Raw genomic sequence first — 24,774 nt, forward strand, 5'->3', positions numbered from 1 at the left:
ATTGACTTTTTTATGCAAGGACAATGTGTCTTACAAATGGTTAATACTCCCCCCCCCCCTTTATATAGTAGATGAGTTCTACTTATGGTATAATTCTAATTAGAGAAAGAAATCCATTGATTAGCTAATTAACCATTTTTGATTTGATCCGTTCCGAGATTTACGTCATGATCCTCGACCAGTCACCGAGGTTTACGCCATGATCCTCAACCAGTCACGGATATCTCACTTTTCTGTTATTGTGCTATCTTCGATTTTGCTCGATGTCTATCTCGTTTGGTTTCGATCGCTACTAGCCTCAATCTCGACAGGTACCTCGGTTCTGAACTCGATACCTAGTCCTCGTGATTTAGTCTGTTCCATTACGAGGCCGTCCTTCGATGCAATCTCCCGGTCTCGGTCAAATAGTTGAATCAGATGGGCCCTATTTTAATCGTATACAAAACATGTATAAAAAAAAATACGAAATACCATTACGAGTTATTGATATATCTTCTCAAATAATTTGTACTTATCCTGTTAATTCTCTGTTCGATTTTGAAATGTGTACTAATTGGAAAGATGTACTAAATAGTTATCTTGAGTTACTTTTTCATTTTAATTTGTACTTTATGATGTTAGGTTCTATTCAGATCCTTTCACGATTATGCTTCGGGTGCATAAGGTAGTGCTGCTTACAAGTATGCATAATCACAATGCAAATATTTACCATGAGTTGGCACTTAAACTAGTCACAGTCAGAATTTGAAACTTATATATTCGTAATTCCAATTCTTTTAAGTTATCGAGTTCAATATTAACTATTTGTACATATTCAATAGATTTCTTAAAATAAATACATGATTTGGACCAAAGCTACTGAGTTTGACCGAACTCATAGCTTCTACTAACCATCCGCCCATGCATGTAAAATAAGACTACAACCAAACCTCTATATAACAACCTCGTTTGTTCCGAATATTTTTGGATGTTATAGAGAAAATATTATTTATCCGAAAAACAGATAGAGTTGAATTTTTACATAGTTCTAAGGATACGTGGTATAACTTGGTAAAAATAAGAAAAAATAAGTAGAGGTATATATCGAATATTGACTCTAAAAAAGGAATGAAATACAAATCAAATTGAGTAGAAAATGATTTATAAACGAGCAAGATGAATCAATGTCCAAAGCCCCCAAAAGGATAATCTCTCCTATATATCAGTGTAATAATCTTTGAAATGTGAGAGTCTATTAATGTCTGAATCTTCAATGTTTTATGGCCTTACAAAAATAATAGCCACTCTCTATATAGTGGAGGAATCCTACTTTGGATATAATTAAAAATACATAGTGGGGATCTCATGATAGATTAGTTAATTAGCTTTTCCTTAATTTTCGCCGAGATTCTCTCCCCTGGTGCGGCTATAACAGCTCTTTGTCACTTAGCTCGATCTTGGCCGGTTTTGGTATTGGTCGATCTCTGGATCTCGAGTTCGATATTGACTCGAGCTCGATATTGGCTCGAGCTTGGTATTGATTCGAGCTCGATATTGACTTCGAACTCGGTATTGATCGGTCCCTGAATCTTGAGCTCGATATCCTGGTTTTAGATCTCATCTCAATATTATGATAATGACCCTCGGTCCATCATGTTCCAATCTCAACTAAATACATGAAGGGAAAAATCGATTTTGACTGTATGCAGATAGTCTCCTCGTTTCTTGGAAAGAATGTGGCAAGAAACGATATGATTTTTTCAACCTCTGACTAGATACACACTAACGTCTGTGTCGAGCCCGGTTATATCGTATGTGATAAATATCCCATCGGTTCAGTTACCAAGGCATTAAATATGCGTCAGACGATGGTCGGCCACTACTGATTTTGAACCGTCATTGCCAAATCTATAAATAGCCCCCCTTCTTCATTATTTTAAACCTTTACCTTTAACTCATCTCATTCCAACCTTTACAGCTCTTCGCCTTCTCCAATGTTCTCTATTTCCAGTTTTAAGAATTTCTTTGCTTGTTCTTCGTCAAACACAAAAATATTTCAATTTCCCATCTTCCTCATTCTTGAGAATTTAGATGGCCAAGATATCTAAAATTGTTCCTCAGAAAGAGGCTGTTTCCTCATCTAGGCCGGCCGGTGAGAAATCGGTGGTGGAGCCACGCCTCGAAGAACTCATTTCCGGAGGATGTGTTATCTATTACGACTTTAAGGTCGAGAAACCTTCATCGGTTGCTGGTCGATGTGAGCCGGTATCGAGGTATATATGCTTGATACCTCAAAGCCTTATTGATTTGGTGAAGAAAGATTGTGGTTGGAAAAACAAAAAAGGTTGTGATACCGACACCGGAAGAAGCGATCACTACCCACGGGAAAGGGTACTTGAGTGTTTACACTTATCCTTTCACACTGGGTCCCCTCGATCTGATCATCATCAACTTTTTTAAAAAGTACCAAGTAACCCTCGGCCAAATACATCCTTCTTTCTGGAGGATTGTAATACTGCTCCATTTCTTTGTGAGCAAAACCGACGGGCTTCCCTTCACCCTCGACCACCTAATAAGATTATATAGCTCTCGTCTTTACCGAGGTGAGCTAATAAAGATCCAACGTCGGGCCACCAAGGCGTTCACCTCGAGCATTGATGAAGACAAAGATCGGGGTTGGATGGGTCGGTTTTTCCGAGTGACGACCTCGGACTTAATCCCGATTGAGAGTATGCCATTTTCCGAGAAATGGAATATTAATCGTAAGTATGATTCCGTTTTTAGCTTTTGTCGTTTTTACTTCTTCATCTTTACTTGTCGGTGCTTTTCTTGACACAACCGTTGCTTGGATTCCAGGAGCGGTTCCCCATCTCGAGAACTGGGTCAGGAGCCTGGTTTCAACGTCGACATATGCCAAGCGCACTTGGCACGATTTGTCAAAGGGTCAATGGGAAGCTCGTACTCATGATAAGCTTTCATCTTGGTCTATCGATTAGTTTGTCGTTCGAGGTGACATGTTTATTCGAAGCATGAGTTTACTTATCTTCTTTCTTCGTAGGTCTTGAAAAAGATACGCTCATGAGGCCTCCGTCTGGTGGTGAGGAAGTTTTACCGCCTATCTCAAAGCCATTGAAGGAAAGTAAGAGAAAAAGGACTTCGGATTGCGAGAGTCAAAAAACTAAGAAGAGGACAGTTCGTAAGACCAAGAGAACCATAATCCCATTGACTATGGAATCGGTCCTGCATCTAAGGGATGAAGAAGAAGAAGAAGAAGAAGAAGAAGAAGAAGAAGAAGAAGAAGAAGAAGAAGAAGAAGAAGAAAAAGAAGGAGGAGAAGATGATAACTCTCGACTGGTGGCCCGTGCTCAGCTGGCACCGATATTTGTAAAGCTTTGGGACTGCTGGGGACTGATTTTGCTTCACCCAGGTCCGATGAGGTCGAGGATAAGACTGCGAACTAAGTTCCCGAGCAAAGGGAGGCCGAGGATATTTTACCTAGGGGCAATGAATCCGTCGAAGAGGCGGTTGATGATGATGTAGGAACCGAGTTTGAGGTTCCCCGAGATGGAGGCGGTGCCTCGAAAGACATAATCGGGGCAATATAGATCGGCGATTCCCCTTCTTTTCCTTCATTTTCACACTCTATGATACATGGCGCCCAAGCTGTGGAGGTTTATCATGGGGAGGGAGCCCATGGAGAGGAAGATCCTTTCCGTGGTTATTTTGTTGGAGTAGAAGATATTACCGGTCCGAGCGATTTGGAGGCTTCAAAGAAGAGCTCGGGCAAGGAGGGGATTTCTCGTATATTCAACGAAGCTCAGCAGGCCCTGAATCGGGTAAGTTCACTTTCTCTTTGTCAATTTTCATACTTGTATTTTTCTTCTTTTGTATAACTCCTTTTTATTTTTTGTAGGCTTCTGCGCTCTATCATGAGGCATTTTTCCGATCTCGAGGGGAGCTAAGCCGGTTCGAAGCTGAAATTCGAAGGCTTACTGAGGAGCTAGAAGCAACTCGGAAAGAACAAACTAGTTTGTCCGAGCAGGTAAAAAGAGTCTTTGAAGTTAATGACACTGATTTGGGCGTGAAGGTTAATAGTTCGGTCCCTCAGGTTCAGCAAAAGCTCGATATAATTGGGCAGCTTCGTTCCAAGGTGGATGCAATGAAAGTGGGGTCGAGGAGTGGAAAAAGAACATGGACCGCCTTGCTTCTAAAAAGGAGGCTGCCCGGGGTCAACTGGCCTCGGTCGAGCCCTAACTCCGAAGCTCGAAAATGAGAGCCTTGGCGCAAGCCAAAAATATCGAGGAGTTCCAGTCTCGACGGGCTCAGCGACTTCTGATCAAGAGAGACTGGTCTCGGAACTAGCAGCGACCAAATTGGAGGTCGAAATAGCCATGGCTAATGCTGATGCAATGGTGGTTGTTTACCGGTCTGATGCTGAAGCCGCTCAGGTTTGAGCAAAAGAGGTTGCCGAGGCTGCTCAAGCTCGAGCAAATTGGGTTGCCGAGCATGCTAAATGCCAATCTCGGAGGGAGACTTTAGAGGAGATCCAGGATCGTGGCTTCGATCTTGAATTAATGCGGCCCTTGGGCTTTGTGATTGAGTGAAAATGATTTCTCGGACTCGAAATGAAAAACAGCCCCTAGGCTTTATGGTCGAGTGAGTGTTTGCTCGAACTCGAACTAATGTAGCCCTTAGGCTTTATGGTCTAGTGAGAGTTTGCTCGAACTTGAATTTAGAGTAGCCCTTAGGCTTTATGGTCGAGTGAATGTTTGCTTGAACTCGAGTTAATGTAGCCCTTAGGCTTAATGATCGAGTGAGTATTTACTCGAACTCGAAGTAATGTAGCTCTTAGGCTTAATAGTCGAGTGAGTGTTTGCTCAAAGTCGAACTAATATAGCCCTTAGGCTTAATGACTAAGTGAGTGTTTGCTCGAACTCAAAGTAAGAGCAGGCCTTAGGCTTAATGGTCGGGTGAGTGTTTGCTCGAACTCAAAATAATATAGCCCTTAGGCTTAATGATCGAGTGATTGTTTGCTCGAACTCGAACTAATGTAGCCATTAGGCTTAATGGTCGAGTGACTGTTTGCTCGAACTCGAAGTAATGTGGCCCTTAGGCTTAATGGTCGTGTGAGTGTTTTCTCAAACTCGAAGTAATGTAGCCCTTAGTCTTAATTGTCGAGTGAGTGTTTGCTCAAACTCGAACTAATATAGCACTTAGGCTTAATGGTCTAGTGAGTGTTTGCTCGAACTCGAAGTAATGTAGCCCTTAGGCTTAATGGTCGAGTGAGTGTTTGCTCGAACTCGAAGTAATGTAGCCCTTAGGCTTAATGGTCGAGTGAGTGTTTGCTCGAACTCGAAGTAATGTAGCCCTTAGGCTTAATGGTCGAGTGAGTGTTTGCTCGAACTCGAAGTAATGTAGCCCTTAGGCTTAATGGTCGAGTGAGTGTTTGCTCGAACTCGAACTAATATAGCCCTTAGGCTTAATGGTCGAGTGAGTGTTTGCTCGAACTCGAACTAATATAGCCCTTAGGCTTAATGGTCGAGTGAGTGTTTGCTCGAACTCGAAGTAATGTAGCCCTTAGGCTTATGTGGATCATGATCTCGTTGATTGTTTGGTTGGTAGTCCCCGATTTATGGGGTAAATTTTCAAACTCCGGTCATGGTGGCCCCTTAAGCCTGTTTGCATAATAGATCACGACACAGAAGAATCTGTCTGAGATATCGGTAAAGAAGAAATTTCTCTTTATAAGTCATTATACATATGTTCATATTTTGCGTCAGGGCTCGAGCAAACTACACGGGCATGGTTCGTTTTGACCATTTGGCCCTTACAATATTTCCTATCGAAACCTTATTGCCATGAAGTAACTTTCTTGCATCGAACTTGATAATCGAATTTGATATATTCAAGGGTAAGTATTCAAGTTTGATTGTAAAGAGTCCTCGGATACTGTCGAATTGTTCTAAGTTAGCACGATCAATGGTTGCCTTATTAAAAACCTTGCCAAAAAACCCATTTGGGATAAAACCGGTCTAAGGGAAAAAGAGTGCAACGCGTGCTTTCAGACCTAAAGGCTTCGAGTTGAATAATCCGTCCCTGTTTCTGGTCCAATACCTGCAAAGGTTAATTTCGAAATACAAATGAACATGGGAGGGTCGTACCTTACCAGTAGTATCATTTTAGGTGCGACACGTTCCAATTGCTCGGTAGTTATTTGCCGTTTATCACTCCGAGTTTGTAGGATCCTTTTCTGACGATTTTGAGAATCTGATATAGTCCTTCCCATTTTGGGCCCAACTTCCCTTCATTCGGATTTCGAGTGTTGAGGGTAACTTTCCTTAGTACCAGGTCCCCGATTTTGAAATGTCGAAGATTGGTTCTTCGATTGTAGTATCTTTCGATCCGCTATTTTTGGGCGGCCAATCGGACGAGAGCGGCCTCTCGTCTTTCGTCCAATAATTCTAGGCTCATGTTCATGGTCTCGTTATTCGACTCCCTTGTTTCATATCGAAACCTGATGCTAGGTTCTCCGACCTCAACTGGTTTCAAAGCTTCAGCGCCATAGACCAACGAGAATGCCGTTGCTCCGGTACTGGATTTCGATGTTGTGCGATATGCCCATAGGATCTCGGGTAGTATTTCTCTCCATTTTTCTTTGGCGTCGGTAAATCTCTTCTTAAGCTTTTGGATGATGGTTTTGTTGGTCGATTCGGCTTGTCCGTTTCCGTTGGGATGGTACGGTATTGATATGATCCTTTTGATCTTGTGATCCTCGAGAAATTTAGTTACTTTGCTGCTGATGAATTATTTTCCATTATCACATACAATCTCTGCTGGCACCCCAAATCGACATATGATGTGGTCCCAAATGAAGTCTATCATTTCTTTTTCTCTGACTTTCTCGAAAGCTTGTGCTTCAATCCATTTAGAGAAATAATCAGTCATAAACAAAATAAACTGAGCTTTACCTGGGGCCTATGGGAGGGGGCCGACGATGTCCATTCCCCATTTCATGAAAGGCCATAGAGATAGGACCGAGTGGAGCAGCTCCCTGAGTTGATGAATCATGGGCGCATATCTTTGGCATTTGTCGCATTTTCGAACGAAGTCCGTCGCATCTTTGCCCATATCGGTCCAATAATACCCTGCTCTGATTGCTTACCAGCAAATTGGCTCCGAAATGGTTTCCACAAGTGCCTTCGTGAATTTCCCGTAGGATGTAATCGGTATCTCCTGGTCCCAAACATATTGCCAATGGTCCATCGAACGTCCTTCTATACAGCGTTCCGTCCTCGGACAGGGTGAACCGTGCTGCCTTTATGCGCAAAGCTCTCGATTCCTTTGGATCTGACGGAAGCTTCTCGTTCTTGAAGTACTCTATATATTTGTTTCTCCAATCCCAGGTTATACTTGTGGAGTTTATCTCGGCGTGACCTTCTTCGACCACCAATCTTATGAGTTGTACGACAGTCCCCGAGTTGAGTTCTTCATCTTTGACCGATGAACCTAAGTTCGCAAGAGCGTCGGCCTCACTATTCTGTTCTCAGGGTACATGCTGCAAGGTCCATTCTTTAAATTAATGTAGAGTCACTTGTAACTTATCCAAGTATCTTTGCATTTGATTTTCTCGGACTTCAAAAGTCCCGTTAACTTGGTTTACAGCGAGGAGGGAATCACACTTAGCCTCTACGATCTCCGCTCCCAAGCTTCTAGCTAGTTCGAGACCTACAATCATGGCCTCATACTCGACTTCATTGTTAGTCAATTTTATAGTTCTGATAGATTGTCTAATTACATTACCTGTGGGTGATTTTAGCACAATGCCTAATCCGGACCCCTTTGCGTTTGAGGCACCGTCCATGAAAAAGGGTCTAGACTCCCGAAGAGGTACCCGATTTTATCAGTAGCTCTTTTTCGATCTCTGGTATGAGGGCCAGTGAAAAGTCAGCCACGAAGTCCGCCAAGATTTGAGATTTGATGGCGGTTCGGGGTCGATACTCGATATTGTATCTACCAATTGCACAAAATGTTTCGAAGAGGATAAGTTGTTACAACATGTATCAGATGAGATTGGAAATATGGTTTTAATTTCCTAGACGCTTATTAAAGCAAGCACTAATTTTTCTAAGTGTGGATATCTAGTTTGGACCTCGCCTAAGGTTCGACTGACATAATAAATAGGGAATTGCGTACCTTGTTCTTCTCGAACCAGGACTCCACTTACCGCTATCTCCGAGACAGCTAAGTACAAGTAAATCTGTTCGTCCACTTTCGGGGTGTGAAGCAGAGGTGGGCTCGATAAATACTGCTTTAGTTCTTCCAAAGCCTGCTGGCATTCCGGAGTCCATGCAAAGTTGCTTTTATTCTTAAGCAGTGAGAAAAATCGGTGGCTCCTATCTGAGGATCTTGAAATGAATCGTCCCAGGGCGGTTATCCTTCCCGTTAACCTTTGCACGACCTTCACATTATCTACTACCGTGATGTCCTCGATAGCTTTGATTTTATCGGGGTTGATCTCGATTCCTCGGTTGGACACCATAAAACTAAGAAACTTGCCCGAGCCAACCCCGAATGCACATTTTTCGGGGTTGAGCTTCATATTGTACTTCTTTAGTACGTTGAAAGTTTCCTGTAGATGCTTTAAATGGTCCTCTGCTCGCAAGGACTTAACTAACATGTCATTAATATAAACTTCCATTGATTTTCCTATTTGTTTTTCGAACATTCGATTTACTAGGCGTTGATAAGTTGCACCAGCATTTTTTAGACTGAATGACATTACGTTATAACAATAGGTACCGTACTTAGTGACAAACGAGGTCTTTTCCTGATCCTCCGGGTTCATTTGTATCTGGTTCTACCTAGAGTAGGCATCGAGAAAACTGAGAGTCTCGTGGCAGGCCATGGCATCATTCATACGATCGATGCTAGGCAAAGGAAAGGAATCCTTAGGGCATGCTTTGTTCAAGTCATTATAATCTATACACATTCTAAGTTTGTTTCCTTTCTTAGGGACTACCACCACATTTGCTAGCCATTCGAGGTATTTAACTTCTCGAACGGATCCTATTTTAAGAAGTTTGGTTACCTCGCCCTTGATGAAGGCATGTTTGACCTCGGACTGGGGCCTTCGTTTTTTCTTTATCGGATGGAGTTTTGGACCCAAGCCCAGTCTATGAGTGGTTATTTACGGTGGGATCCCTGTTATGTCAAGATGGGACCAAGCGAAACAGTTCATGTTAGCTATAAGAAATTGAATAAGCTTTTTTCCTAAGCTCGGGATCTAACCCCGTGCCCAGGTATACCTTTCGCTAGGGCAGATGTTCGATTGACGTGATTTTCTCCAGTTCTTGGACCGTTGACTGGGTAGCGTCGGTACCATCGGGGACCACAAAGGATCGAGGTACCCCATAGTCATCGTCTTCGTCAGTCTTCTGATTCTCTAGTTGGGTCGAGGGTGACGTTTGTGGTTGCTATTTTGTATCCTGTTCCTCCTTCGAATCTGATCCCTTTGTTGATGATAGTGGAGATATCGAAATCACTTCATCGACGACAAACATTTCTTTTGCGGCATGTTGTTCTCCATAGACCGTTTTGATTCCCTCCGATGTTGGGAATTTCAGAACTTGGTGAAGGGTCGAAGGTACTTCTCTCAGGTTGTGGATCCATGGCCTTTAGAACAGGGTGTTATATCTCATATCGCTCTCGATTACGTGGAACTTCATTTCCTGGATGGTCCCGGCCACGTTTACTGGCAAGATTATCTCGCCTTTAGTAGTTTCATATGCCATATTAAATCCGTTCAGTACCAGGGTAGCGGGTACGACCTGGTCCTGTAGACCGAGTTGCTCTACGACCCTTTATCGAATAATGTTGGCCGAACTACCTAATTAATTAGCACACATTTAACTTGAGTTTTATTCATAAGTAAAGATATTACCAGTGCATTGTTATGGAGTTGCATGGTTCCTTCCGCGTCTTCGTCATTAAAGGACAAGGTTCCTTTAGGTGTGTAATCCTGAGTCCGAGATCGCTTTTCTCTTACAATAGACATCTTAGTGCGTTTAAGAACCGGTCCTTGGGGGATATCGATCCCTCCGATGATCATGTGGATGATGTGTTGTGGCTCTTCGTGTTCATTTTGTCTATTGAAATCTCTGTTTTTGAAATGGTTTTTGGTCCGGTGTCACGACCCAAACTAGCCCTGTCGTGATGTCGCCTATTGTGGAACTAGGCAAGCTGACTTATTTCCAAAACAAACCGATATTTTCATTTCAAAGAAAATTTTTAGGCTATTTAACATAAAAACCTTCGTAAAGGAGTTCAAATCAAAACAAAAGTGCGGAAAAGAAAAGTCCGACATCGGGGTGTCACTAGTCATGAGCATCTACTATAATTTATCTGATAATATCGAGACTAACATAATCTGGAGAATAGCTAAATACAACTAAAGTAAGATAAGGGGGGGAAAAGCAGGGTTGCGATCGCCAGGCAGCTACCTCGCTATCCCCGAGAAAATCTGCAACCGGAATAGTCAATAACCGCTACCGTATCCAGCTACACCTGGATCTGCACACAAGGTGCAGGGAGTAACGTGAGTACGCTAACTCAGTAAGTAACAACAATAAATAAAGACTGAGCAGTAGTGACGAGCAATAAGCATATAAGGTTCATATCATGAAATCTTAGTAAAATACCACATGTTTTTAAAATCAGGGTTTGAATCAAATCAGCTCTTTTAAATCTAGTTCCAGTAAAATCATTTAAAGACATCTTTCAATAGTTTTTCAAACAAAGGCTCAATGCAAATGTGAGAAAAATAATGAAATCATAATCAGCCACTCGGGCAACTTCACTCATATACAACCCCTCGGGCAAACCTCACAATCACTCATATATAGCCCCTCGGGCGTACCTCACAATCACTCGTAAACAGCCCCTCGGGCATACCTCACCATCACTCATGCCTCCCAGTCACTCAGCACTCGACACTAACCATTCAGTAGGTACATGTGCTCACTGGAGGTGTGTACAGACTCCGGAGGGGCTCCTTCAGCCCAAGCATTATATCAAGCCAAATCATGGCATAAATCAATCAGGCTCTCGGCCTATATTAAACATGCTGCGGCGTGCAGTCCGATCCCATAAATATCCTCACAAATCAGGCCTTCGTCCTCACTCAGTCATAAACCTCTCAAGCCAATCAGGCTCTTAGTAAGAAAACATGGTATTCATCCCAAAACAACATTTATATGCATCAAAACAGAGTTATAAAAACTAAATTATGCAGTAAACAGGTATAATCATGACTGAGTATAGATTTTCAATCAAAAACCAGTGTGAGGATAGTAAGAAAAGGCCCCTAAGGGTCCAGACAACACTGGCACAAGGCCAAATCATGGCAGTCACCAATCCCCAACGGTGCACGCCCACATGCCCGTCACCTAGCATGTGTGTCACCTCAAAATTGTAAAATGATACGAAATCCGGGGTTTCATACCCTCAGGACTAGATTTACAATCATTACTTACCTCAAATCGGTCAAATCTCTACCCCGCGATGCTCTTGCCTCTCGACTCGGCCTCCAAATGCTATGAATCTATTTACAATCAGTACAATACCATCAATATACGCTAATGGAATGAATTCCACAAGAAAAACTACCAATTTAGACCAAAAATCCGAAATTGGCTCAAACCCGGCCCCCTGGCCCATGACTCGGAATCGGGTAAAAGTCAAAAATTACGAACGCCCATTCACTCACGAGTCCAACTATACTAGTTTTACTCAAATCCGACTTCGAATCGACATTCAAATCCCAAAAATTTATTTTATGAAGTTTCTACAATTGTCCCAAAATTTCGACCTCAAAGTACTAATCTGATTATGAAATCATTGATATATTCATGTATATTAACCAAATTCGAGTTAGAATCACTTACCCCAATGAATTTCTTGAAAAACCCACAAAACATCGCCACAGACCGAGCCCCCTAAGTCCAAAATATGAAATAATGCCCTAAATCCCGTTTATATAGTGCACCCTCTGAACTCCCACTATGAGGTCCACGAAATTCCAAGCGCGGCCGCGCATCCCAGGTCCCGCGGTCGCGAAAAAGTGGTGCGGCCGTAGTGCCAGGATTTAGTATTTTGGCTATAACTTTCTCTATAGATGTCTAAATGATGATTTCTTTACCATTCTGGAAATTAGATACAGAGGGCTACAACTTTAAATTTTTGAATCATCTCAAAATTCCTTGTAGATCAAAAGATATAGGCTTCCAAAGTCGGACCAACGGATCTGTAGAACTTTTCACCCGGAGTGCGGCCACGGCAGAATTATGCGGTCCGCGAAATTCTGCTGAGGTCCGTAAAATTCAAAGCACCAGAACCATACCAGAGTTCCGGAAATGCCCGGACTCGATCAAAACTCACCTAGAAACACACCCGAGGCCTCTGGAACCTCAACCAAAGGTACCATCGAGTCCTAAAATAACATCAAACAATAACAAAAACATGAATCGCACACCAATTCATTCTTAATAGACTTGAAACCTCAAACTTCCACAATCGATGCCGAAACCTTTCAAACCTCGTCCGAATAACGTCAAATTTTTCACACACGTCACAAATGACACTATGAATCTAATCCAACTCCCGAAATTCCATTCCGACTCCGATGTCAAATTTTCCATTGCCGACCAGAATTCACCAAATTTATAATTTCGTCAATTCAAGCATAATTCTACTACGGACCTCCAAATTACATTATGGACAAGATCCTAAGTCCAAAATCATGTAACGGAGCTATCCGAACAAAAAAAAACCCTATCCGAGATCGTTTACTCATAAGTCAATATCTGGTTGACTTTTCCAACTTAACCTTCTAAATGAGAGACTGAGTGTCTCATTCCACTCCGAAACTACTCTGCACTCGAACCTACCAACCCGATACAACACAACATAGCTGAACAACAGATAAAGAAGCAGAAATGGGGGAAAATAGGGTTATAACTCTCGGAACGACCGGCCGAGTCGTTACATCCTCCCCCTCTTAAACAACCTTTCATCCTCGAACGGATCTAGAAACATACACGGAGTCTCAAATAGGTGTGGATGTCTGCTCCGCATCTCCCGCTCGGTCTCCCAAGTGGCCTCCTTCATAGGCTGACCTCTCCACTGCACCTTCACCGAAGCTATGTCCTTTGACCTCAACTTCCGAACCTGCCGATCCAAAATAGCCACCGGCTCCACATCATAAGTCATATCACCCTCCAACTGAACCTTGCTAAAGTCCAAAACATGGGACAGATCTCCAATAAACTTCCAAAGCATGGAAATATGAAACACTAGATGCACACTCGACAAGCTGGGTGGCAAGGCGAGCTTATAAGGCACCTCCCCTATCCTCTGAAGCACCTCAAAAGGCACAATGAACCGGGGGCTCAACTTTCCCCTCTTCCCAAATCTCATGACACCCTTCATGAGTGATACCTTCAGCAAAACCTTCTCCCCAACCATGAAAGATACATCACGGACCTTCCTGTCCGCATAGTTCTTCTGCCTAGACTGCCTCATGCGAAGCCGCTCCTGAATCAATTTCACCTTATCTAATACATCCTGGATCAAGTCTGTATCCAAGAGCCAAGCCTCACCTGGCTCAAACCATACACCTCCTCCCATATAAAGCCTCGTACGAAGCCATCTAAATACTAGACTGATAACTATTGTTATATGCAAATTCCGCGAGTTGGAAGAAACTGGTCCGATGAACCCCCAAAGTCAATGACACAAGCGCGCAACATGTCCTCCAATATCTGAATAGTGCGCTCAGACTGCCCGTCCATCTGAGGGTGAAAAGCTGTGCTCAACTCAACCTGAGTACCCAACTTTCACTCCACAGCCCTTCAAAACTACGATGTAAACCAAGTGTCCCTATCTGAAATGATGGAAACTGGGACACCATGCATGCGAACAATCTCTCGGATGTAAATCTTAGCCAACCGCTCTGAAGTGTAAGTAGTACCAACTGGAATGAAGTGAGCGGACTTGGTCAGCTGATCCGCAATAACCCAAATAGCATCAAACTTCCTCGAAGTCCATGGGAGCCCAGCTACGAAGTCCATGGTGATCCGCTCCCACTTCCACTCTGGAATCTCTAACCTCTGAAGCAAGCCACCCGGTATCTGATGTTCATACTTAACCTGCTGAAAGTTGAGACACCGAGCCACAAACCCAACTATATCCTTCTTCATCCCCCTCCACCAATAGTGTTGTCTCAAATCCTGGTGTATCTTCGCGGCACCCGGATGGATGGAATACCGCGAGTTGTGGGCCTCCTCAAGAATCAACTCCCGAAGCCCATCTACATTAGGCACACATATCTGGCCCTGCATCCTTAACACGTCGTCATCACCAATAGTCACATCCCTAGCATCACTTCTCTGAACCCTTCCTAAAGAACGAGCAAGTGAGGGTCATCATACTGACGCTCCTTAATACGGTCATAAAGAGAAGACCTGGAGACCACGTAAGCCAACACCCGACTCTGCTCCGAAATATCCAATCTCACAAGCTGGCCCGATAAGGCCTGAACATCCAATGCCAAAGGTCTCTCTGCTGATGGAAGATATGCTAAACTCCCCAAACTCTCTGCACGATGACTCAAAGCATCGACCACCACATTGGCCTTCCCTGGATGGTACAGAATAGTGATATCATAGTTTTTAAGACGCTCCAACCATCTCCGCTGACGCAAATTAAGATCTTTCTGCTTAAACAGAGGCTGTAGACTCCGGTGATCAGTATAAATCTCACAATGAATCCCATACAAATAATGACGCCAAATCTTTAAGGCGTGAACAATGGCTGCTAACTCAAGATCATGCACCGGATAATTCTTCTCATGGGTCTTCAACTGACGCAAGGCATAGGTAATCACCCTACCCTCCTGCATCAAAACACAACTAATGCCTACCCTCGAGGCATCATAATACACAGTATAAGAACCTGAAGCTGATGGCAGAACTAACACTAGAGCTGTGGTCAAAGTAGTCTTGAGCTGAAAGCTCTCCTCACACTCATCCGACCACCTGAATGGAGCACCCTTCTGGGTTAATCTGGTCAAGGGCGAAGCAATAGATGAGAATACCTCCATAAAGCGACGGTAATAATCTGCCAAACCAAGAAAGCTCCTAATCTCCGTGGCTGAGGACGGTCTAGGGCAACTCTGCACCGCCTCTATCTTCTTCGGATCCACCTGAATACCCTCGTTGGACACCATTTGTCCCAAGAGTGATACTGAACTGAGCCAAAACTCACACTTGGAGAACTTTGCATAAAGCTTCTCCTCCCTCAATCTCTATAATACAATCCTCAAATGCTGAGCATGCTCCTCCTGGCTACGAGAGTACACCAGGATGTCATCAATGAATACAACAATGAATGAGTCCAAATAGGGCTGGAATACACTGTTCATCAAATGCATGAATGCTGCTGGGGAATTGGTCCGCCCAAAAGACATCACCAAGAACTCATAATGGCCATAACGGGCCCTGAAAGCTGTTTTAAGAATATCCGAATCCCGAATCTTCAGCTAATGATAACCGGACCTCAAATCAATCTTGGAGAACACCCTCGATCCCTGAAGCTGGACAAATAAATCATCAATACGAGGCAAAGGATACTTGTTCTTGACTGTGACCTTGTTCAACTGCCTGTAATCAATGCACATTCTCATGGAACCATCCTTCTTCTTCATAAATAGAATCGGTGCACCCCAAGGTGACACACTAGACCGAATAAACCCCTTATTAAGGAGTTCCTGAAGTTGTTCTTTCAACTTCTTCAACTCCGCCGGTGCCATACGATACAGTGGAATAGAAATGGGTTGAGTGCCCGACACCAAATCAATACCAAAGTTAATATCCCTATCAAGCGGCATGCCCGGAAGGTCTGCAGGAAACACATCCGAAAAATCACATACCCACCGGAACATAATCAATGGTAGGAGTCTCTACACTAACATCCCTCACAAAAGCCAAATAAGACAGGCAACCCTTCTCAACCATACGCTGAGCCTTCAAATATGAAATCACCCTACTTGGTACATAATATACAGAACCGCTCCACTCAACCCTCAGAAATCCCGGCATCGCCAACGTCACAGTCTTAGCATGACAATCTAGAATATCATGACATGGAGATAACCAATCCATATCCAATATCACATCAAAGTCAACCATATTGAGCAGCAAAAGGTCCACTTGGGTCTCCAGACCCCCAATAGTCACCACACATGATCGATATATACGGTCCACAACAACAGTATCACCCACAAGAGTAGATACATGAACAGATGAAACTAAAGACTCATGGGGCATATCCAGAAAATGGGCGAAATACGAGGAAACATATGAATACGTGGAACGAGGGTCAAATAATACGGAGACATCTTTGTGACAAACTGAGACAATACCTGTAATCACAACATCTAAAGCAATAACATCTAGACTAGCAAGGAGGGCATAGAAACGGGCCTAGCCACCCCCTAATCTGCCTCCCCCTCTAGGGCGACCCCTAGCTGACTGACCTCCACCCCAAGCTGATTGGGCGGGTGGTGAAGTAACTGGTGCTGAAGTCGAAGGCTGACTCCTCTGCTAAGATAGACCCCCACAACGAGGACACTGCCTCCACATGTGCCCAAACTCCCCATACTCAAAACACCTCCCTAGTGCTGGTGGCGGGAAGTGAAGGGAGCCCCGAGCACCAGGATAACCGGTAGAAGAACCTGGCATAGAGGATCCCTGAACTGATGGAGCACGGGATGAACTCTGAGCTGGAAGGGCACTGAGTGATGAGTTGCCCTGATGAGAACTGTGAGAACTATGGCCAGATGATGCACCATGGTAAAATGGCCGAGCTGACTGAGCCTGTTTGAAATGACCACCTCTACCGTGCTGGAACTGACCCCCAAAAGGAGCACCGCTGAATCCACCCTGAACACGAGGCCTATTGGCCTCCCTCTCAACCCTCTCCTAACCGCGAACCATCTCAATCTGCCGAGCAATGTCGACAATCTCATCAAAGGTAGCACCAAACACCCTCTCTCTGGTCATAAGCAACTGTAGATGAAAAGTGAGACCATCAATAAACCTCATGATCCTCTCCCTGTCCGTGGGAACCAACCAGATAGCATGACGGGCCAACTCCGAGAATCGCATCTCATTCTGCGTCATAGACATATCACCTTGGCGAAGCTGCTCAAACTATTTACGCAGCTCCTCTCTACGGGACCGAGGTACGAACTTCTCCAAAAAGATCACGGAGAACTGCTGCCAAGTAAGGGGTGCTGCGCCAACAGTCCTACGCCTCTCGTAAGTCTCCCACCATCTGAGTGCAGCCCCGAAAAACTGAAAAGTAGTGAATGAGACCCCACAAGTCTCCAGAATACCAGCAGTACAGATTATCATTTGACACCTGTCCAATAAGTCCTGAGCATCCTCTTTCTCTGTGCCGCTGAAAGGTGGAAGCTGGAGTCTCCCAAACCTCTCCAACCTACGCTGATCATCCTCAGGCATAACAGGAACCACATAATCCTGTGCAGCTGCAACCGGCTGGGCTGGTGGTGCCCTCGGTGTCTGGAGTCCTTGAACAACCTGCTCGGGTGTGCGAACGACGGGAGTCTGAGTGCCTGTGCCTCCCCCAGCCTGAGAAGTGGCTGCAGCAGTCGAGATAGAGACCGCATCTGCAAGGCCGGTACATGCTGTCAGAATATGAGCTAGGGCCCCCTGAAGGCCTGGAATAACAATAGGCACAGGTGGTGCCTGAGCGGGTACATCAACAACTGGAATTTGGTCCCGATCTGGGACAACTGGTGGATCTGCAGGTACTGCCCCAGCTGCGGTGCGGGCTACACCTCTGCCCCTACCATGGCTTCTACCGCGGCCTCGGCCTCTCGCAGCCCTGGCTGGTGGTACTAGTGGCTGGCCCTCCTGACCGATAGCACGAGTCCTCACCATCTGTGAGCGAATGAAACAACAAATGTTTAGTTACTAGAATCAACATATTTGCACGACAAGAATTCAAGAATATGGAGTTTCCTAAAGGTTCTGCAGCCTCTCGAAGATAAGTACAGACGTATCTGTACCGATCCGCAAGACTCTACTAAATTCGCTCATGACTCGTGAGACCTATGTAACCTAGGCTCTGATACTAACTTGTCATGACCCAAACTAGCCCTGTCGTGATGGCGCGTATCGTGGAACTAGGCAAGCCGACTCATTTCCAAAACAAACCGATATTTTCATTTCAAAGAAAATTTCAAGGCTATTTAACATAAAAACCTTCGTAAAAGAATTCAAATCAAAACAAAGTGCGGAAAAGAAAAGTCCGACATCGGGGTGTCACTAGTCATGAGCATCTACTACAATTTGTATGACAACATCGAGACTAGCATAGTCTGGAAAATAGCTAAATACAACTAAAGGAAGATAAGAGAGAGAAGAGCAGGGTTGCGATCGCCAGGTAGCTACCTCGCTATCCCCGAGAAAATCTGCAACCGGAATAGTCAACAACTGCTACCGTGTCCAGCTACACCTGGATCTGCACACAAGGTACAGGGAGTAACGTGAGTACGCCAACTCAGTACCTCGGGCAACATCACTCATATACAGCCCATCGGGCAAACCTCACAATCACTCGTATACAGCCCATCGGGCGTACCTCACAATCACTCGTAAACAGCCCCTCGGGCATACCTCACTATCTTTCATGCCTCCTAGTTACTCAAGACTCGGCACTCGCACTCAGTAGGTACCTGCGCTCACTGGGGGTGTGTATAGACTCCGGAGGGGCTCCTTCAGCCCAAGCTCTATATCAAGCCAAATCATAACCATGACTGAGTATAGATTTACAATCCAAAAACAGTGAGAGGATAGTAAGAAAAGGCCCCTAAGGGTCCAAACAGCACTGGCACAAGGCCCAAACATGGCATTCAGCCCAATTTACAGAAAACTCTTTCTAAAACACATAAGTATCATATAGTTTCAACCAAATATGCAACTTTACAGTTACTACAGGATGGACAAAGTCACAATCCCCAATGGTGCACGCCCACACGCCCGTCACCTAGCATGTACGTCACCTCAAAATAGTAAAATGATACGAAATCCGGGGTTTCATACCCTCAGGACTAGATTTACAATCGTTATTTACCTCAAACCGATCAAATCTCTACCCCGCGATGTTCTTGCCTCTTGACTCAACCTACAGATGCTCTGAATCTATTCATAATTAGTACAATACCATCAATATACGCTAATGGAATGAATTCCATAAGAAAAACTACCAATTTAGACCAAAAACCCAAAATTGGCTCAAACCCGACCCCAGGCCCACGACTCGAAATCGAGTAAAAGTCACAATTTACGAATGCCCATTCACTCATGAGCCCAACCATACTAGTTTCACTCAAATCCAACTTCGAATCGACATTCAAATCCCAAATATTCATTTTATGAAGTTTCTACAATTTTTCCCAAATTCCCACCTCAAAGTACTAATCAGATGATGAAATCATTGATATATTCATGTATATTAACCAAATTCGAGTTAGAATCACTTACCCCAATGAATTTCTTGAAAAACCCACGAAATATCGCCACAAACCGACCCCCCTAGGTCCAAAATGTGAAATAATGCCCTAAAACCCGTTTATATAGTGCACCCTCTGAACTCCCACTATGCGGTCCGCGAAATTCAAAGCGCGGCCGCGCCTCCCAGGTCCTGCGGTCGCGAAAAACTGGTTCAGCGGCACAACCAGGCTTTAGTATTTTGGCCATAACTTTCTCTACAGATGTCCAAATGATGACTTCTTTACCTTTCTGGAAACTAGACACAAAGGGCTACAACTTTCGTTTTGAATCATCTCAAAGTTCCTTGTAGATCAAAAGCTATAGGCTTCCGAAGTCGGACTAGCGGATTTGCCGAACCTTTCCCCGGAGTGCAGCCGTGGCAGAATTATGTGGTCCGCAAAATTCTGCTGAGGTCCGCGAAATTCAAAGCTCCAGAACCATACCTGAGTTCCGAAAATGCCCAGACTCGCTCAAAACTCACCCTGAAACACACTCGAGGCCTCCGGAACCTCAACCAAAGGTACCATCAAGTCCTAAAATAACATACAAACTCAATCGAGCTCTCGAATCACATCAAACAATAACAAAAACATGAATCGCACACCAATTCAAGCTTAATGGACTTGAAACCTCAAACTTCCACAACCGATGCCGAAACCTATCAAACCTCGTCGAATAACCTCAAATTTTGCACACGCGTCACAAATGACACTATGAATCTAATCCAACTCCCGGAATTCCATTCCGACTCTGATGTCAAATTTTTCACCGCCGACCGGAAATCACCAAATTTCCAATTTTGCCAATTTAAGCCTAATTCTATCACAGACCTCCAAATTATATTCCGGACATGCTCCTAAGTACAAAATCACCTAACGGAGCTATCCGAACCAAAAAAATCCCAATTCGAGATCGTTTACTCATAAGTCAACATCCGATTGACTTTTATAACTTAACCTTCTAAATGAGAGACTAAGTGTCTCATTCCACTTCGAAACTACTTCGGACCCGAACCTACCAACCCGATACAACAAAACATAGCTGAACAATTCATAAAGAAGCAGAAATGGGGGAAACAAGGCTATAACTCTCGAAATGACCGGCCGGGTCGTTACATCCGGTCACTTAAAAATTCTCGAAGGTGCCCTTCATTGAGTAAACGGGCTACCTCCTATCTCAACTTCCTGGAGTCTTTGGTTCTATGGCCATGGGTGCTATGATATTTGCATATTTTATTGGGATTCCTCTGGGCTGGATCAGACTGCAGAGGTCGAGGCCACTTAGTATCTTTGATGCATCCGATAGCTGACACGATGGCGGATGCATCGATGTTGAAGTTATATTCTGATAACTGTGGTGCTTCCTTAGGTCCGATATGCCTGTCGAACCCATTCTTGTTCATCAGCCTTCGAGACCCTTGGCCTCGATCACTTCTTCTTTTGCCTCGTACGGAGTTACATATAGGTTCGCTACCCCTACGATCTCCGTTATACGGCCGATATCAATCCCTATTCGATCTTGGTTCTCGGTCGACGTCCCTTTTAATAGCGGAACTAGAACCCAACTGGTCATTTTCAACTCTGATCTTCAATTGATATTGATTGTGCACATCGGCCCAGGTAACAGCCGGGTACTCGACCAAATTCTGCTTCAACTGTCGTGAAGCCATCGAGCTTCATTCGTTTAGTCTTTGAGTGAAAGCTTGTACAACCCAATCGTCCGTGACCGGTGGTAGATCCATTCGTTCCAATTGAAAACGAGAAATGAACTCTCTTAGCATCTCGTTATCTTTTTGCTTTACCTTGAAAAAGTCTGACTTCCTGGTCTCGACCTTTATGGCTCCGGCGTGTGCTTTTACGAAAGAATCTGCAAGCATAGCAAAACAATCGATGGAGTTAGGCAGTAAATTATGATACCATATCATTTCCCCCTTTGACAGGGTTTCCCCGAACTTCTTAAATAGTACGGATTCGATCTCGTCGTCTTCTAGATCGTTCCCTTGAATGACACATGTGTAAGAGGTGACATATTCGTTGGGATCGGTCATTCCATTATATTTAGGAATTTCGGGCATGCGAAACTTCTCGGGGATCGGTTTAGGAGTAGCGCTCGGGGGGAAAGGCTTTTGTATGAATTTTTTGGAATCCAAGCCCTTCAATACCGGTGGTGCCCCCGGGATCTGATCAACTCTGGAGTTATAAGTTTCTACTTTTTTGCCATTTGCTTCAATCCTCTTTTCTCCTAACTCAATTCGTTTTGTCAATTCCTCTAACATCTTAATAATTTCGGGATTAGTTCCCGATTCTTGTTCATTTGATCTTACTATAACTAGCCCCGTTTAGTGGGTGATTTCTCGGGATGGACCAGGCTCGGCCTTGATCGGTTGCCTAGGTTTGGCTCTGCAACTGAGCTATTGCTACCTGTTGAGCTTGTAACATTTCGAAGATCATACACAGACCGATCCCGTCTTCTCCAATATTTTGGGTATTTCGAACAGCATGTCAATTTCCACCATGGATGCTATTTTCGGGATCGAAACATTGGTTCGCCTCGATGGCCACATGTGAATTGACGTCGATTGGATCTGCAACCCGAGTTCCAATAGGATCGACGAGTGGCCTTTCATACCCGGTTGTCAGGTTGTTGTTCTCATCTTGAAGGCCAGCTTCGTTGTCATTAGGTAGGGCCATTGATTGAGAGTTCGTTGTTTTTAACCTGAAATCAAAGACACTTCGAAGAACAAGTGTAAAATAGTATATTTTGCAAAGATTTGTACCAAATAACCACTATTATCCTTAGCCCCACGGTGGGCGCCAAACTGTTTACCCAAAAAATAGATAGAGTTAAATTTATATGTAGTTCTAAGAATACGTGATATAACTTGGTACAAATCGAAAAAATAAGTAGAGAGATATATCGAATATTAACTGTAAAAAAGAAATGAAATACAAACCAAATTGAGTAGAGAATGATTTATAAACGAGCAAGATGAATCAATGTCCAAAGCCCAAAAAAGATAATCGAAGGGCATTACATTGTAACAATATGTATCAAAATTTGTTATAAATGAAGTTTTTTCCTGATCTTCGGGGTTCATCTTAATTTGGTTGTACCCGGAATAAGCATCAAGGAAACTTATCAACTCGTGCCCGGCCATGGCATCAATCATTTGATCGATATTTGGCAATGGGAACGAGTCTTTCGGGCACTCCTTGTTAAGCTCTTTATAGTCTACGCACATGCGAAATTTATTTTTCTTCTTAGGAACTACTACTACATAGGCTATCCAGTCCGGATATCTTACCTCTCGGACTGAACCGATTTTAAGTAAGTAGGTTACCTCTTCTTTGACAAATGTATTCCAAGCCTCGGCAATAGGGAGTTTCTTCTACCTTACCGGAGGTATGCTGGGATCCAAACTCAGCTTGTGCACAGCTATTTGCGTCAGGATACCTGTCATATCCTCGTGCGACCATGCAAAACAATCAGCATTAAGTTTAAGGAATTCAATAAAACCAAACCTGAGTACGGGGTGTAGTCCTGTCCCCAAATGAAATTTTCTTTCTAGGAATTCTTCGAACAATGCCACTTGCTCCTATTCCTCCGCGGTGGACTTCATTGCGTCCGTCTCTTCCGGAACTTGGAAATATCTCGGCACCCGATATTGTTTTGACGACTCTGCTCCTGGGCTAACTCCTTCTAACTCGGGAAAAGGCGTCGGTTCCTGTAATTGCTATGTCGTGTGCTCCTTCCCTTTGCTGCTGGAAACTGAGATTGCATTCATCTCCTTTGTTGTCGATTGATCACCTCGTATCTGCTTGATCCCTTCGTGTGTTGGAAACTTCAGCAATTGGTGATATGTTGAAGGTACAGCTTTCATCTCGTGTAACCATGGCCTTCCGAGGATAATGTTGTACCCCATGTCGCCATCTACTACTTCAAAGAGAGTTGTTTTCATTACTCCTTCAGCGTTTATGAGCAGCAAAATCTCTTCCCGGGTTGTCACACTTGCAAGGTTGAAACCAGCAAGGAGCTTTATTGCCGGAATAATACTTCCGGTGAGTTTAGTTTGCTCCAATACTCTCCATTGTATGATATTAGCCGAACTTCCTAGATCCACTAGACAACGTCTGATCTTATAATCTAACACATTTAAAGAGATTACCAGTGTGTCGTTGTCTGGTAATAGCAATTTGTCTGCGTCTTCCTCCGTGAAAGTGATATCGTCTTCTTGGAGTCTTTTACTGTGAGTTATCGATACTTTCATCTTCTTTGCTGCCGAAAGGGTGACCTTGTTAATCTCATTCCCCCCGAAGATCATATTGATCATTTGGCGTGGGGGTTCTTCTCCTGCTTTCGGAAGTTCAGCGTTATCTTTATTATGACCATAATTATTCTTGGCTCGGTCACTCAAGAATTTTCTGTAGTGTCCATTCTTCAATGATGTTACCACCTCCTGTCGGAGGTGTTGGCAGTCCCATGTCTGGTGACTGTTCATCCCATGATACTCACACCATAAGTTGAGATCTCTCTGGCTGGAATCGGATCTCATAGCTCTCAGGATTCGTGCATCTTTAATGTTTCTCATGGCTGACACCATATCAGTTATCAGTGTAATAATCTTTGAAATGTGAGAGTCTATTAATGTCTGAATCTTCAATGTTTTATGGCCTTACAGGAATGATAGCCACTCTCTATATAGTGAAGGAATCCTACTTTGGATATAATTAAAAATACATAGTGGAGATCCCATTATAGATTAGTTAATTAGCTTTTTCTTAATTTTCGCCGAGATTCTCTCCCTTGGTACGGCTACAACGGCTCTTTGTCTCTTAGCTCGATCTTGGTCGGTTTTGGTTGGTCGATCTCTGGATCTCGAGCTCGATATTGGCTCGAGCTCGGTATTGATTCGAGCTCGATGTTGACTTCGAGTTCGGTATTGATCGGTCCCTGAATCTTGAGCTCGATAACATGGTTTCAGATCTCATCTCGATATTATGATAACGACCCTCGGTCCATCATGTTCCAATCTCGACTAAATACATGCAGGGCAAAACCGGTTTTGACCGTATACACATATATTATAACATAACATGAAAATTGGTTCCGGAAAGAGTTTGGCTTTTATATTGAAGTGTTGTTATATATGGATGCTGTTATA

The 24,774-nt window shown here is 43.8% G+C and overlaps 1 protein-coding gene across 1 annotated transcript; it reads right to left on the reverse strand.

Annotated features, from left to right (window-relative positions):
- Positions 1 to 22,114: 22,114 nt before the first annotated feature.
- Positions 22,115 to 24,213, reverse strand: LOC142179986 (uncharacterized). The gene is made up of 2 exons (XM_075250902.1): positions 23,531 to 24,213; positions 22,115 to 22,328 (listed from the first exon to the last, which is right to left on the reverse strand). The coding sequence occupies exons 1-2, from the start codon at positions 24,211 to 24,213 to the stop codon at positions 22,115 to 22,117; spliced, it is 897 nt and encodes a 298-aa protein (XP_075107003.1).
- Positions 24,214 to 24,774: the final 561 nt, after the last annotated feature.

Source organism: Nicotiana tabacum, chromosome 4 (assembly GCF_000715075.1).
Source record: "Nicotiana tabacum cultivar K326 chromosome 4, ASM71507v2, whole genome shotgun sequence".
NCBI classification, from domain to species: Eukaryota; Viridiplantae; Streptophyta; class Magnoliopsida; order Solanales; family Solanaceae; genus Nicotiana; species Nicotiana tabacum.